This window comes from Phasianus colchicus, chromosome 5 (assembly GCF_987193195.1).
Source record: "Phasianus colchicus chromosome 5, bPhaCol1.hap1.1, whole genome shotgun sequence".
Taxonomy (NCBI): Eukaryota; Metazoa; Chordata; class Aves; order Galliformes; family Phasianidae; genus Phasianus; species Phasianus colchicus.
In genome coordinates, this window is record NC_143440.1 from 33290972 (window position 1) to 33306547 (window position 15576).

Here is a 15576-nt window from a genome sequence, read left to right on the forward strand (position 1 = left end):
TGAAGTCTTTCAGGCAGTAGTCTTTTCTTCTCTATACCTATATGTGCCTGCTTTTATGTTCCTGACGTTTTTTGTGCATTTTTGAAAAGTAGAACCTAGAAAGTGGTGCAATTTGTGGACTGTCTTATCCCAGGTGTAACAGAAGATGTTACCAGTGCATTCTCTCCTTCATTTTAACCTCAGACAATTCTACAATGGTGCTGTTTATGACTAATCTCCTTCGCTTTATTTAGCCATAGACAGTCAGTTGTTTACAGCAGGATCTGAAGATCTCTTCTTTTCATCTGCCTTTTTTGCTGCTTACTGTCTCCCATCTCTAGTGTTTTTTCAGTCTTCTCCTAGGGTCTTTGTTGATGGAACAGAAAGCCTGAAGCGCATTGGTTTAATTTTCTTCTTTTAAGCTGCATCCTGTCATTGAAAAGTACGAAGAGTTCTAGGGTGGGCATCAGAGTGGGATAGAGTGAGCAAGACTTTTCCCTTTTGATAGCAGAAAGCCATAAATTGGATTTGTTGTCTCACTGAACCTCTGGCTAGGTCAATGCAATATACTTAATTTCTAGTATTGATGTATTAAAAAGGTTGTATTGTTGTTTTAAAAAGGCCTTGCTGTAATTTCTGTGGCTGTATTTCAACACTGTTTTATGCATCAGCTAAGCTTGGATGTTACTCGCTGATTCATTTCTTTAAGTACTTTGACAAACTACTGTTTGTGCATTGTGTTAAATAGTGTTTACACTTGCAGTAGAGGTATTGTTAATTCACTTAACCATATGCATGATGTCTCAGCTTTTAGATATGCTTAAATTCTACACTGGCTTTGAAATCAATGATCAAACTGGAAATGCTTTGACAGAGAATGAGATGACAACGATTCACTATGACAGAATTACTTCTTTACAGGTAAAGTGTTTGCAGGAGGGCAGGGATGTAGTTTTGCTGTTATAACTGTTGTGTATACAAATTAGAGTATTTCCCAAAGCATACCTTTTATTATTCATTTTCATTATCAGGAATAGTTGTAATTTGATTCGTTATGCCATTTGGAAGCTTTTGATTTATGGATGTGACTGCAACAAAATAATGCACTCTAGTAGGACAACACCACTTTTGAGATTAAGGTGAACTGCTCATATAAAATCTATTTAGAAGGGAACTTGATTCTGTTATGCAGTAGGTGGCACCATTTCATCAAGACCAGTACATGTGTGATAGTAGTAGACCTTGGTACATAGGAGACAAAAAATGAAGGTTCTCATCATCTGTTGTATATAAAGGTAATTGTTAGGATTTATCACATCAGATTTAACAAAAAAATCAAGGAAGCATGGTGAAAATAAAGCTTTTCCGTGTTGACTAAAAGTCTACATGTCTGTCTCTTACGTTTTTGTTTTAATGATAGAACAAGTACTAATATGAGCTCTATCAGAAAAACAATACATCAGTGTTGCCGCTCTCTCTGCATCATTCTCTCTGCCTACTACACATCAGAAACACAGAAATACTAAATAGGTGGTGCTAAGAAAAATGGAGATTGTAACTGTTTTTTATTTCTATCCTAAAGTTGTCTGCAGGATACTAGAAATACGAAAAGACTGTAGTTTGTATAAATGCTTAGACTGTGATGAAATTGTCTCATTAATGTGCTTATGTTCCATTTCTTTGGGGTGGATCTTTTATAGAGAGCAGCCTTTGCACACTTCCCGGAGTTATATGACTTTGCGCTCTCAAATGTAGCTGCAGTAGATACTCGTGATGCACTGGTGAAGTTATTTGGACCACTCAGGTAAGTAATCAGAATTATGTTTAACATAAAATTGATATTCTTTGTTCTCAGTGTGTTTTCATTTAACAAAAATCTAGCCATTTTTTCTCTGATTTCTCATGTCAGTAAAATTAGTTAATATGTATACTTTTTTTTTTTTGGTGCCTTTGTATCCATTGAAAATATGGAGAAATTGAGAGTTTGGGTCCATTAGTACAGTAGAATGGTACAAACTAGTAGTGAATTACTGGAGTTCCAGCATTAGAAAAATTGTTTTATTTCACTAATAAGCACGAAAAGCAGTAGACTTCTGGAAAATAGCTAGCCTCTTTTAAAAATTAGACTTCAATTACTGTAAGTTAATTACTGCTACAGTGATTTTAAATTCTAGTACTTTAAAGAAACTTCACATTTGAACTTCTTTAATTAAAAAAACCAAAACATAATCTCTCTCAGACTTCAATGTAATTATTAATTAAAAATGGTATTCTTTTATTTTGCACTGTTGCAGCTCAAATGTACTCCACCAGGTGGCATCGTACCTCTGCTTGCTGCCTTCCCTTCCAGAAGGGAATGATACCAGCTACGAGAAGGAGTTTCTACTAGAGCTGCTGGTAAAACCATCGTTCATGTAATTTAGCACCTGCGCTGTCCTATAACAGCTGTTCAGGACCTTGGTAAAACACCTGGGAACCACAGCAGCATTATAACAATAATTTGGATAATAAGATGGAGCTCAAAAAGATACAAATTAAGTATTTGAAAATCTTGAAATGTTGAAAATGTTTCCTAAGAAACTAGTATATGTAATGTATATTCAGCATAATTAAGAGAGTCAATAAGCAGGGTCTCAGCAACAGTTTTGAGCTCTTTGGGGAAAATTGTTGTTTATTTAATTGCCTGTTTTGGTTGTTACTGTTGTTGTTTTTCTTAAAACAAAACAAACAAAAAAAGTCTGCTAAACCTGTTCAGTGTCTGGTTCCTCAAGCCTATTTGTAATGCCAGTTATTGCACAAGATGGTCTTTTTTTTTACTATTAAATTTATAACTCTTACTTTAGTAATCTAATCTTTTTGTATCTTTCATAATTTTTTTGTGATTACTTCTTCAAAAATTTTGCATGATTTTATAAGATGTAGGTGGTAGTAATATGATGCTTATTGATACCATAAACAGATATTTGTCCAGTTTACTCTATAGTAGTGTTGGGTGGATTTTTTTCTCTGAAAGGGGAAATTAAGATTAGCTAGTACTGGATGACTAGTGTTTCAGTCAGCTACTGAAAATGCGTGCAGTGCAAAACAATACAAATCAAACAAAAACAAACAAGCAAACATTTTTCATCAGTTGAGAACCCAGATGATTCTTTGAATAATTGATACTTGGAATACATGCTTACTCATCTTTCAGTATCATTATGTGGATTTAGTTGTGTTGGAGGAAAAAAGAACAAAGAGGTTCTTAAAACAGAGGACATGGCAAGTGACCACCAGCATTTTTCTGGATTAATGCATATGTTTTAAAGATAGCTTTATTTTCGTGTTTTGATTTACAGAAATTTCAAATGCATCCTTTAGGTTTCCCGTCATGAGAGACGAATATCTCAAATTCAGCAACTCAATCAGATGCCTCTTTATCCCACGGAGAAGATTATTTGGGATGAAAATATTGTCCCAACTGAATATTATTCTGGAGAAGGTATGATTAGCAATTTATTAAAGGCTGAAAGGAACAGTAAGTGCCCAAAAAGGGAGCCTGTGCTTGTTCTGTCTTCAGAGTTCATGCAATGATAAGGCATCTTTTAGTGAATACAGTACTTTAAATAAAAATCTAAAGGTTTGTGTTTATGCAAAGCCACTTTACTTATAGTCTGTAACAGATATGCCATTCTCAGCAGTTGATGTACCAGTACAGGAGTCACCTCGATATACATGCTGTGTGTGTATATACTAATCACAGATATTATATTCACGCGCACACACATATATATATATACAATATAAAAAATAAATATATGTAAGTATATTTTTAAAAAGTATGTAAACATACACTAATCACTAAATATTACTGCTTTTGAAAGGAGGAAATGGAGTGAAGCATCTCATTACAGCTGTTTCTGTGGTGTTCTGTAAATTTTAAATAATCCTTTATAGAATTTTTATTAATGTAAAATGTAATGCAAAATGTCATTTTGGCAAGAAACAGAGATTGTTTGAAACATTTTGCTATCTGTGTGTTGGCAGCACTCTTGAGAAGCATTTCTATTACTGTGAGGTGATTACAAATATTTTTTGTTCTTCTCTCAACTTCAGCTTACACTTTCCATTTTTAAACTCAGTGTATTTTCCAGTATCATATTTCTTTTCTGTGTTCTTTAAGACAGCTAAATTCTTCTGTCAGAAGGATGAAAATTGTTTTAATCTTGTGCAGGTTCATCTAGAGAGAACTTGAAAATTTAGGGGAGGAAAGAATGGAAATGTGCATTTGTTAGTGAAGTATATCTACAAAAAGAGAAATCCTTGGGATCTCCTATAATTCCAGCAGTTGTAGAATAATGTGTTTATGTATTTGTAATCCATGTAGAATCAAAATATTCATTTTCTTTTTTTTATTCATCAAATAACACTTTTCCTGCCCTTCTTTAGGCTGTCTTGCACTTCCCAAACTGAATCTACAGTTTCTGACTCTTCACGATTACTTGCTAAGGAACTTCAATCTGTTTCGCTTAGAGTCGACTTATGAGATCAGACAGGACATTGAAGATAGCGTCAGTAGGATGAAACCATGGTAATATTTGTTAAATGACCTGAACCAGTCAACTCAGCTTCAATTGTAAACAAAGTGCATTTGAGAATGAATTACTGATGTTGTGTGTATACTAAATGCCTACTAATGTATTTTAAATTGTTATAAGATGCTATGTTTTGTGCTTACCTGTTACACAAGGTGTTTCTGTTCTGTGGGATGATGTTGCAAGAATGAGTTCCTATGTATACCTGTAGTCTTACCTTGAAAGACTTGATGCTAGATATTGGATGTTAACAAACAGTGTTTGTGGTATTATCAATTATGTGGTGGTTTTCTAAAGGTCCTGAACATTTATGAAATACAGAAACACTGCCTCTAGTTCTTTCATTATATAAAGTATTTTATAGCCTGTTCTTGAATCTGTCATATTTTGATCCTGTTTATATATCAAGGGGATCGTTTGGTGTGGCATCTCTTATACTCAGTATTTGCTTCTTGTTACTTTTTTTTCTCTCTCTGTCTTCAGTTTTATTAATAACACTGGCATATGTTGCCCTCATACCTTGAAATATATTAAAAAAAAAAAAATCAGTTCATGTTAAACAGTTTTAAAAAAATACAGGATTACGTGAGTCCAATTCAGTAGCATGTAAAATTAAGACCTTTTTCTTTGAGTTGACTTTGAGGTGAATTTTTTCATACTCTAAAAACCAAATCAGTTATTGGATAACAACTAACAAAACTGATTTCTTATATTTTGTTTGTTTGGTTTGTTTTTTAGGCTGTCAGAATATGGAGGTGTGGTCTTTGGTGGATGGGCTAGGATGGCACAGCCCATTGTGTCTTTCACAGTGGTGGAGGTTGCAAAGCCCAATATTGGTGAAAACTGGCCCATGCGAGTACGAGCAGATGTCACAATTAATTTGAATGTTAGAGATAGCATCAAAGATGAATGGGAAGGTACTTGTCATGTTCTGTAAAATAAGGTGCTCAAAACAACTGCTTATCAAAATGTCCTTTGCCTTGATTTTATTTGTAAGAAAGATTTTGTCTGTGGTAGGCTTTTCTATCTTAGTATGCTCCAGAAGAATGTTATTGAAGTTCCAATTCTAAGAAATTTAACCTTTTCTGAATGCAAAATTAAGATTATTGAAATATTTACACTTACACTGGGGACAGAATATTTATCATTTCACTGTGATGTTATTCAGTTGGTAACACTGAAATTCTACACCTTAGAGGCAAAATGAAAAGATAATTTAGCATTTGAAATTAACATGCGTGCTAACCATGTCTTATTGCAAAAGTGGCAGAGAATGTGAAATCTCTCTAATAAAAACACAGTAAGCACTTATTTACTGTACAGATCGCAGAGCACTGTCACGGTTTGCCTAGATTGCTTGTGCAGTCTCTTCTATAGAAATCTTTAGAAGCCACCTGGATGTGGTCCTGGGCAACCTGCTCTGGGTGGCCTTGCTTTAGCAGGATAGTTGGACCAGGTAACTTGCAGAGACCCCTTCCAACCTCAAGCATTATGTGAAAGATGAAGGGTACAGATTTTGATTTAATTTAAGTGCGCGTATATTAGTAGTATTCAGTATATTTGAATGTATTTAGGAAGTGCTGACTATACCAAATAATGTTTTTTCAGAGTATCTGCAAGCGACACTTCTTTGCTTGAGGAATTGAACTTTACTTGACTGTGTTGGCAAGTGGCATAGTAGCGTGCACTTGTACTTGGATTATCAGTAAATGTCACTTCCTCTTCTTTTGTAGAGAAACGTTAGTGAAATGTGCTGGAGCTACACGATGTGATTACAGGTCACATAGCACAAATGCTAAAGCTGGAGCATGCAATAAACAAACAGATAAAAAAAATATTTCCTTACTAGTAATGTTAGGATTGTTACTGTCACATGGAGGATGGAAGCAGACTTCACTATCCTGAAGGCACTTAATGGCAGATTTTTAAAATTTCCAGAAGTTTTTATCAGAGTAACCAGTTTTAATGACAACAAAGTGATCTTCAGCCTTAACGTAATAAGGCATCCAGCTTCTTACATGTGCTTGCAGAGCTTTTAAAGAATTTGTATAGAACTTGGGGCAAGTCCCCAGAACTTGCAGTGTTTTAAAAAAGCTGTTCTGCAGTTTCATTATCAACATTTTCCTATCTTTTGATATATTATCTGAATCATAGAATGCCTTGGTGTGAAAGGGACTTTAAAGGTGATCCAGTTCCAATCCCTATGCTGTGTGTGGAGTTGCCACTCACTGGATAAGACTGCCCAGGACCCATCCAACCTGGCCATGAATGCCTCCAGGGATTGGCTCTCCCCAGCTTTGCTGGGTAACCTGCTCCTGTGCCGCACCACCCTCTGAGTAAAGAATTTCCTCCTAACTTCTAACCTAAATCTCCCCTCTTTTAGTTTAAAACCATTCTGCCTTGTTCTAACACTATCAAACTGTGTAAAAAGTCAGTATCTCTCTGTTTAAGTACTAGAGTGCCACAATGAAATCTTCCTGGAGCCTTCTCTTGTCTAAGCTGAATAAGCCCAGCTCCTTCAACCTTTCTTCATTTGAAGAGCAGCTCCACTCCTCTGATTATCTTTCTGGCCCTCATCTGGACCTGCTCCAACAGCGCCATGTCTCTCTTTTGCTGGGCAACCCAGACTTGAACACACTACTCCAGATGGGGGGCCTTGCGAGGTCTGAGTAGAGGGGGATAATCACCTCCCTCACCTACTGGCCACCCTTCTTTTGATACGACCTGGGATACTCTTGGCCTTTTGGGCTTATATTTGCACACTGTAAGCTCACACCAAGCTTTTCATCCACCACTTTTCATCCCTCGCTGCAAGGCTACTCTCAGTGGGTTCTTTTCCTAGCATGTTTGCATATGTGATATTGCCATGAACCCAAGTGCAACACCTTTAACTTGGCCTTGATATCTCATTAGGTTCTTCTGGGCTCACTTTTCAAGTTTGTCCAGGTCCCATTGGATGGCATCCCTTCCTTCTATTTGGTCTATTTCTTCATGGAAGCCTTCAGTGTAAACAGCGTTCTCTGATAGTAACCTATCATTTTTATACTTAATGTCTTTGTATTTTCCGTTATAAGAATGATAGAAATTATAGTTATTAATTTATAATTATTTTGAAAACAGTCTTCTCATGCTTTGATAAGGTTTATAGTAAGTAGCTAGCACTCCTTTACCATTCATCTCTTTATCTATTAGGTCCATATTTGTCAGTAAAATTGTAATGTATTTTCTTAGCCTGCTTTTGCTTCGAAATAATTTTATATACTTTTAAGCACTTCAAGATTAGGTTGTATGGTTAAATGACTCAGATACATTTTTCTATTCCATTATTAATCTAGTTAATAGGATTAGCATCAAGGCATATTCCAAAAAGCTAGCATTTGCCTCTAGTGTAGTTTCATTTTTCCAGAGTTTTCCATTTATACATGAAAAAGAAAGATAAATATAGTAAAATAAGTATTTAATTGATGATAGTAAAACTCTGCTATTCAGTAACGTATTCTGTCCTAAATATTGTTAGATTACGGCAATATTCCAGTAGCTAATATCTTTTCTATGGCTCTTTTTTACCAATGTAAGTAGATAGATATAGCATTTTTTAATGTTAGTGTAGCCTCTGGAAGTTCGAAAGCAGTAATGCTTTAAGGTAGGTAAATTTTAAAACTACTGCTGAATCAAGACTGAAGTGAAGAGCAGATAAATAATTGTCTTGATGGTCTTGATGACCTTATTCAATTACCTTCATATACCTTCTTCAAGTACCTGAAAGCTGATTGCAGTGAGAGTGAGGCTGGTGTCTTCTCCCTGGTGACAGGTGACAGGATAAGGGGAAATAGCCTCAAGTTGCGCCAAGGAAGGCTTAGGTCAGATATCAGGAAAAGCTTCTGTACACAAAGGATTGTTAAGCATTGGAATTGGCTCCCCAGGGAGGTGGTTGTGTCACCATCACTGAATGTGTTTAAAAACTGTCTGGATGTGGTGCTCAGGGACATGATTTAGTGGTGAGTTGTTAGGGTAGTATAGTTAGGATGAGGTTGGACTTGATGATCTTAAAGGTCTTTTCCAACCTGAGTAATTCCATGATTCTATTAAACTTGAGAGGGATAACAGTATTCAGTGAACCACAAGAGAAGTATCTGCCTCAGAAGATGATGATCCATTAAGATCTGGAAGGATTTTTTTCTTAACTTTGTTTGGAGTTTCTGTTAATTATATAAGGGAGTACTGTGTATATTTATTAAATTTTGGCAAAATGTGTGAATTGGATAGATGTACTGGAAGAAGGGTCTGATGTTCAAAATGATAATGAATTGGAGAACTGCCCTTTTAAAAGTAGAGCGTAATTTTAGAGAGGTGAGTAGAAAATACTAAACTTAAGCAAGAAAATTTGCTGCCCAAGTGCATGTTTTGAAAATAATTTATTAGGCAGTAGCTGTGCATGGGGAAAAGAGTTTGAGTTCAATATGCTACTACTGAGGGAAAAACACTTTATCAGGTCATACCGAGATTTATAAACTGGAATATGGCAAATGGCACGAGTAAGTGGCCTTCTACCCTGACTTTGTTTGGAATTTTGTGCCTAGTTCAAGGCACTCCACTTATATTTTTAGAAAATAATTCGGAAGTAGTCCAGAAGAAGGCAATGAGAATAGATTAATTTACCTTTCAAATACAATTAAATATATCTAGGTTGTGTAACTTAAATAAGGTTATTGGAAGTGCAATAGTCTAAGTATGCAGAAGCTTGTTGTTATGAAAGAAATTGTTTCTTCTTTTTGTATGTGAGATCGTAGCAGATTTTAGTGTGTAAGAGTAGTGGAAAAGAAAACCATTTCCTATGGTTTTGTATCTTCAGAGTTAAAGGCGTATTTTGAAATTGAATACATTATGGTCTAAGTAAGCATGTTTTTTAAATTAAAAAGTCAGATATTTTATTGTGTATATTTTTAAAGAATGGGAGTTGAAAATGGCATTTTATCAATTCACTGAATGTTCCTTTTTGGAATCAGGTCTACGGAAACATGATGTCTGTTTTTTGGTTACGGTACGTCCCACACAACCTTATGGCACTAAGTTTGACCGAAGACGACCTTTTGTTGAGCAGACTGGCCTTGTGTATGTTAGAGGCTGTGAAATCCAGGGCATGTTGGATGAGAAGGGACGTGTTATTGAAGAGGGTATGGTACACCAATCTTCTTTGAAATATGGTTTTTGGGTTTTTTTTGTTTTGTTTTGATTGATTGGCTTTTGTTAACAGCTTAATCATTCACTTGCTTCTCTTTTGAGTGGTACTCAATGAGTTATTATTTAATTGAAAAACAAACAAAGTTGATGAGCAGTCCTTAAGAGGTTGTTTGTTTACCTCTTATACAAGTTGATATAATGAAATGGCATTTAGCACGCTTCAGTTTTAGGATTTAGGATATATTCTGAAACTCTTGTAGAAATGCGATGAAAAACATGAAACAATACCATCCATAAAGTAACATTATATGAATGTGTCTAAAATCTGCTTCAAGAAGGATAATAGATGTCTTATTTGAGTACTAATCTGCTTTTGTGCTATATTAAATTCTTATTTTACTGTTTCATTACGGGCAGGACCTGAACCCAAACCAAGACTTAAAGGCGATTGCAGAACATACAGAGTATTTCTGGACCCAAACCAGTATCAACAAGACATGACCAATACAATTCAAAATGGAGCAGAAGATGTATACGAGACTTTTAATATAATAATGAGAAGAAAACCAAAAGAAAACAATTTCAAGGTAAGGTACCACTCATCAACACTTAAGCCATACAGGTGAGCTGTTATCCTAAGGATTACTGAAACTTACTCATTTTAATTGCATGGGGTGAGCTTTTCAAATGGAGTTAGATCAGTTCAGCAAGTGATAATTTCCTCTTTACAGCTAAGTGTTAGAATAACTGAAAATCAGAACCTAACTCAAATTGAGCAATAAGAAGAAAATGAAACGTTAGTTTATAATTTTAGTCTTTCACCAGGTGGCCTACAGTGTAGTTCTATTTGGCCTTTAAAGGCAGGGGAATATGTGGAATATAAGCCCTGCTTGTGTGCCTATTCTGTAGACATGCAGAACTTCTACTATGAACAGGATGGTCTGAGAGTCCTGGAGAGGAATACAGAGCAGAAATATTTGTAGCTATTGACGTGAACTGGTAACTTATTGTAAAATTAGGACTGCAGGATCATATCAGACGCTATTTATTTTCTTTAAAGATATTTGGATTATGCTTTTGTTGTTCTCCTTCTCTGAGTGTTCTAGAATGAAAACTTTACTGGTAATTATGGTACTCTTTGCTATCTCAAGAGAACAGTTTAGGATTTTTGTAGTTTGACACTGGTGTTTGTATTTTCTTTTTTTTAATTATTTTTAATATATGCAATGTACAGATATAGACTGTAACTAACCAAACAGCTGTAAGTGGATGACTGATAGATGCTAGTATCTTAGAATAACTTTATTAGTCTTTAGTGTGTCATATTTACTTAGTTAAAAAGTCATTCTCCAATCTTCTTTCTCCCTTTTTTTTTTTTTTTTACCAATTTTCAGGCTGTTCTGGAAACTATTAGAAATTTGATGAACACAGATTGTGTAGTTCCCGACTGGCTACATGACATCATTCTTGGATATGGAGACCCAAGTAGTGCACACTATTCAAAAATGCCAAATCAGATTGCATCTCTAGATTTTAATGACACCTTCCTGTCCATTGATCACTTAAAAGCTAGCTTTCCTGGGTACAATATTAAAGTGACTGTTGACAATCCTGAACTACAAGTACCTCCCTTCAGGTAATCTCAAGATTTCAAATAGTCGTGGCCTGTTATTCTTGCTGCAGTGCATTGTCAGATGGAGTTGAGTTCATTGGTTGAAGGGAGGTGCTCTTTCTTTTAGGAAAATATATTCATATGTTAATATCAAGACTTAGTTACATAGCATTACATATATATAAATATTTGTATATATAACTATAGTACAGCATTGCCTGTAAACTACCCTTTTGAATTTATGGGGAAAGGAACAGTGTAAAATAGAATAAAGGCATGTACTATTCACTCCTCTATTGGTATCTGGTCTCTTCAAGTTCAACCTAGTAATTTTTAAGTTAAATAGTTTTTAGATCACATTAAAGCAAAGTAAGTCCAGCAATTTCGTCATCCATAAAAGTCATAAAAGAGGAAATACCGTTCAGAAAAAAAAAAATCAGGTTTGATATGCTATTACGCTTGCTTTATTTTAGAAATTATTTGTGAAAGAAGATGCATACCTTTCTGACCACTAAATGAGATTTACGTACTTTGTTTCAGTGGTGTCATTGTCCAGCCCAGGACATTAGTGATTAATGTTTGGAAGTTTTGAAAAAGTGATGTCTCTCGTTGTTGGCTTTTTTATACTTGTGCAACTGAATTTCTCAGTGTACATAGCTTTAACAGCTTTTTTCAAACATTTGCATGTAGAGTATATGTGGAAAAGGCAATAACAGTATGTCATTTATATGGAATTCCTTCAAACTACTGTCATATGTATACACCACATGCGGTTTCCTGTAGTGAACTATTATTAACTTTCACGTTTTTTTTCTATATGAAGAGGTATTGCTGTATTTGTCTTATAAAGAGACAAAAACATTATTGATGCTATAAATGTCTCCATTGTTGTATCATGATTGGATTGCTATTTAAATTCCTCCTCCATAATTTCTTGCTGAATTAAATTATAGATGCTTGATAACATTTACTATAAAAATAAAGTTGAAGGGGGAGGATGAAAGTCCTTGCATTGAAACTCTTTAGAACATTTACACATTTTGTTAAGGTGTCCATCAGTTCCAGAACAAAATCAGGTTATTACAGCTGACCAGACAGTGCCAGTGGCTTTCTTTTCTATCTTGACTCCTGTCCCTTCCAGTTTCATTTTTGAACTCTTTGCCATCAGCATTCTTCCACTTGTCTTAAAGCACCGCTCCTGTCTTTTCAAGCTATGTAAAGTACACTTTTGATGTACTTTTGATGTACTTCTTGTCAAATATACTTTCTTAGTCTGCTTAATCAATTTATTTTTATTCATTTCTCTTGTCCTCATCTATACTTTGTCTGAATCTGTATTATGATAGTTTGTCTCAACAGTGACAAAAACTTTCTGTATAAGCTTGTGAGACAGTCTGGTGCATGTTTTGAAACTTAGATTTGAATCATATGTTACAGGATAACTTTCCCAATAACAGGAGGTAAAGGAAAGAAAAGAAAAGAGGATGGGAATGAAGAAAAATCTGAAGAAGTGAAAACACTGATTGTAGAGCCTCACATCATTCCAAACAGGGGACCTTATCCATATAATCAACCAAAACGGTAATAGATGTATGTGAATTTGGTTAAAAGTGCTAACAGTTCATTTTCATAACTAAACACACTTTTTTTTAAAATGTAATTGTGATTTCATTACCAAAAGAGTTGAATATAGGAGTATTTCCTTGGTGTTTTTATCACCTCTATTTAAAAAAACAAAAACAAACAAACAAAAAAAACATAGAAAAGTATTACGAGAAATACTGGCTTTTAGTATTGTCAAGACTTTTAAATTTTAGTATTGAAAATGTGACACTTCACGTAGCAGCCCTTGTTTTCTCCACTTTTCTAATGACTTTTATAACTGTTGAGAGCATAGGAAAGAACAGTACTGACTGAATATTCTTTTAGAGGTATGCAAAATACTTATTTTTATCATAACACTAAAATTTGAAGACTTTCTTGCATGAATGAAGCTTCCAGTGGAAGTTTCCATTTGTTTTCAATAATTTGTGTTAAAAGCAGTGAGAAGTACAATAGTTCTGCTGTTGTACAATATTTTATAAGTTGTTTGTCTTGTACCTGTGCATACATATACCTCTATTAAACATATGACTTAAGAGTCTTTTGAAGGTTTTGAACTGTTCACATGTTGGAGGTGGGGTAGGGGAAGACTGGAGTGGAGCGTAACATCCACTCCTAGTTATAATATCTGCAAGGGTGTGAATGTGTCAGACAAGGAGGAAATTAGCAGCTCTTTGGAAAACTTCCTATCTTCCTTGTCTGGTGGATCTGCTAGTGCTGATCACATTTGGACTATTTATTGAAGTAACAGGTTTCTAATCCTACCGGGACTTCTGTAATTTCCTTTATCAATTGCAAAATGATAGTTTCAGCAATAACTTGCTGTGATCAACTAAAAGTAAATCTATGTACTTACTTATAAAACTCTTGATATTGCTTAAGTGTTTAAACTTAGATCTGCACCTACTTCAAGTAAGTGCTTTAGGTGTGCACTTAAAGCATGCAGAGTAGAGTTGGCCTCAGTAGAACTCTTCTTGCTTGTAGTATAGGAGTCCTGGAAGTGAATTTTTGACAGGCCTGTGTCAGATTGCCTTACTGAAGGGAGAAAAAAGTAGTTCAGTTTTCTCTATATCCAGGTAATCTAGTAGTCATTTAACTTGGTATTTCAACATGTCACTGTATTACTCAAGAAGTAAAAAGGAGAATTATAGCTAATAATTTTACAACACTCTCAGCAAATAGTAACTAATGAGTTTGTTTTAGCTGTGTGATTTTGTAGTAATTTGGCCAATATAATTTACTGTCTTGTTTAGAGACATGCAGTTCTGGAGAAATGTGTAGCCAATTAAATTAAAGCAGTTGTTTTTTTAAAAAAATTACTGAAACTGTTGGCAAACTCTGTGTTTTTTCTGACCTTTTTTCTTGCTTTGTTACAGCAATACTATTCAATTTACCCATACTCAGATTGAAGCTATACGTGCAGGAATGCAACCTGGACTAACTATGGTAAGAATATTTTAAACTTATCGTGTTTGTTTGATTCTAGCTTCTAGGTACATTCAATGAAACACCCATAATGCCTTTTTCTGTAGCCTCTCTGAGAGTTCTTACTTATTAATAACTTAGAAAAAGAGAAAAAAATATATGAATATTTCGTATTTGATTTCTGTATTTGGCTGAATCCTCTCTTAATGACTGAAGACTTTACTCCACAACTGAATTTTTTTTTTTATTGGTCAGATTTATAATTTTAAACTTCTAGCTTTTGCCATGTCTGCCATTTTTAAACCATTTTAAATTACTTATATCAGTTTTATTTTGTTCTAGCTTCATTAAAAGAAATGAAAGTTATTGAGTTGTCCCTATGGAGTTTTCTTCTACTGTCCTGTGAAATTTAATGTACTATCCCTTATACCTTGCTGACTTATAGATATAAGGAGTTAAAAAAAAAAAAAAATCAGAATTGTAGATTTGTTGGAAAAGTAATTTTTGATAAGTGAAAATCTGCAGCAGTCTCCAAGGCTTACCTGACTACAAGTGCCTGTATTCCAGTGATGTACAGACTATCCTGGTAGTGATTTCTCAGTGGAGTACTTGTGTGACTTCTCTGTTTGATGCTGTTAATCTCTTCTTGGACTACATGGGCATTAATGCTAGTTCTTAGGTTTGATTGGGGTTTTTTGTTTTTTGTTTTTTGGTTATTTTTTGTAGTAGTAGTAGTAGTAGTATTCATTTGTACATATTTTTCCTTCTCCATTTTCTCATGTTTTTACTGCTCTCTAGACACTACATAGATAGCACAAAAAATGCAGCTCAAAGGGAAAACTAAATTTCAGTAGAATTGTTGTATGCCTTTTGTCATTGCCTGACTAGATATGCTGAAACTAGTGTTGTCTTGAACTGTACATAAAAGTTCCTGAGTTCAGTGTTTTTGAGTGTGGTATGTTCTCTATTACAGCACAGCAGAACTTTCTGTTTCCTGATAGGGTACTGATTTTAAGGTTTATTCATAAATGAAAAATCTTTTTTGAGTGCTGTAAAAAATGCCACAGTGATAAATTTAAATTTGATTTTTTAACAATGCTACAGGGTAGGTTTTTTGTTTTTTTTTTTTTTTGAGTATTTGTTTAAGAATACACACAAGAATGAATAGGAGTACTGTTTTATTTCAGTATTACTGTCAACAGA

The 15576-nt window shown here is 34.6% G+C and overlaps 1 protein-coding gene across 1 annotated transcript in view; it reads left to right on the top strand.

The window, feature by feature from the left end:
* Nucleotides 1–15576, top strand: part of AQR (aquarius intron-binding spliceosomal factor) — a 47037-nt gene that overhangs the window by 11596 nt on the left and 19865 nt on the right. The window contains exons 12-22 of the mRNA XM_031593745.2: nt 787–900; nt 1680–1783; nt 2274–2376; nt 3340–3460; nt 4408–4549; nt 5292–5470; nt 9560–9727; nt 10152–10321; nt 11129–11370; nt 12784–12927; nt 14325–14394. Of these exons, the coding sequence (XP_031449605.2) occupies nt 787–900; nt 1680–1783; nt 2274–2376; nt 3340–3460; nt 4408–4549; nt 5292–5470; nt 9560–9727; nt 10152–10321; nt 11129–11370; nt 12784–12927; nt 14325–14394 (1557 nt within the window). The remainder of the gene's footprint in view (nt 1–786; nt 901–1679; nt 1784–2273; nt 2377–3339; nt 3461–4407; nt 4550–5291; nt 5471–9559; nt 9728–10151; nt 10322–11128; nt 11371–12783; nt 12928–14324; nt 14395–15576) is intronic.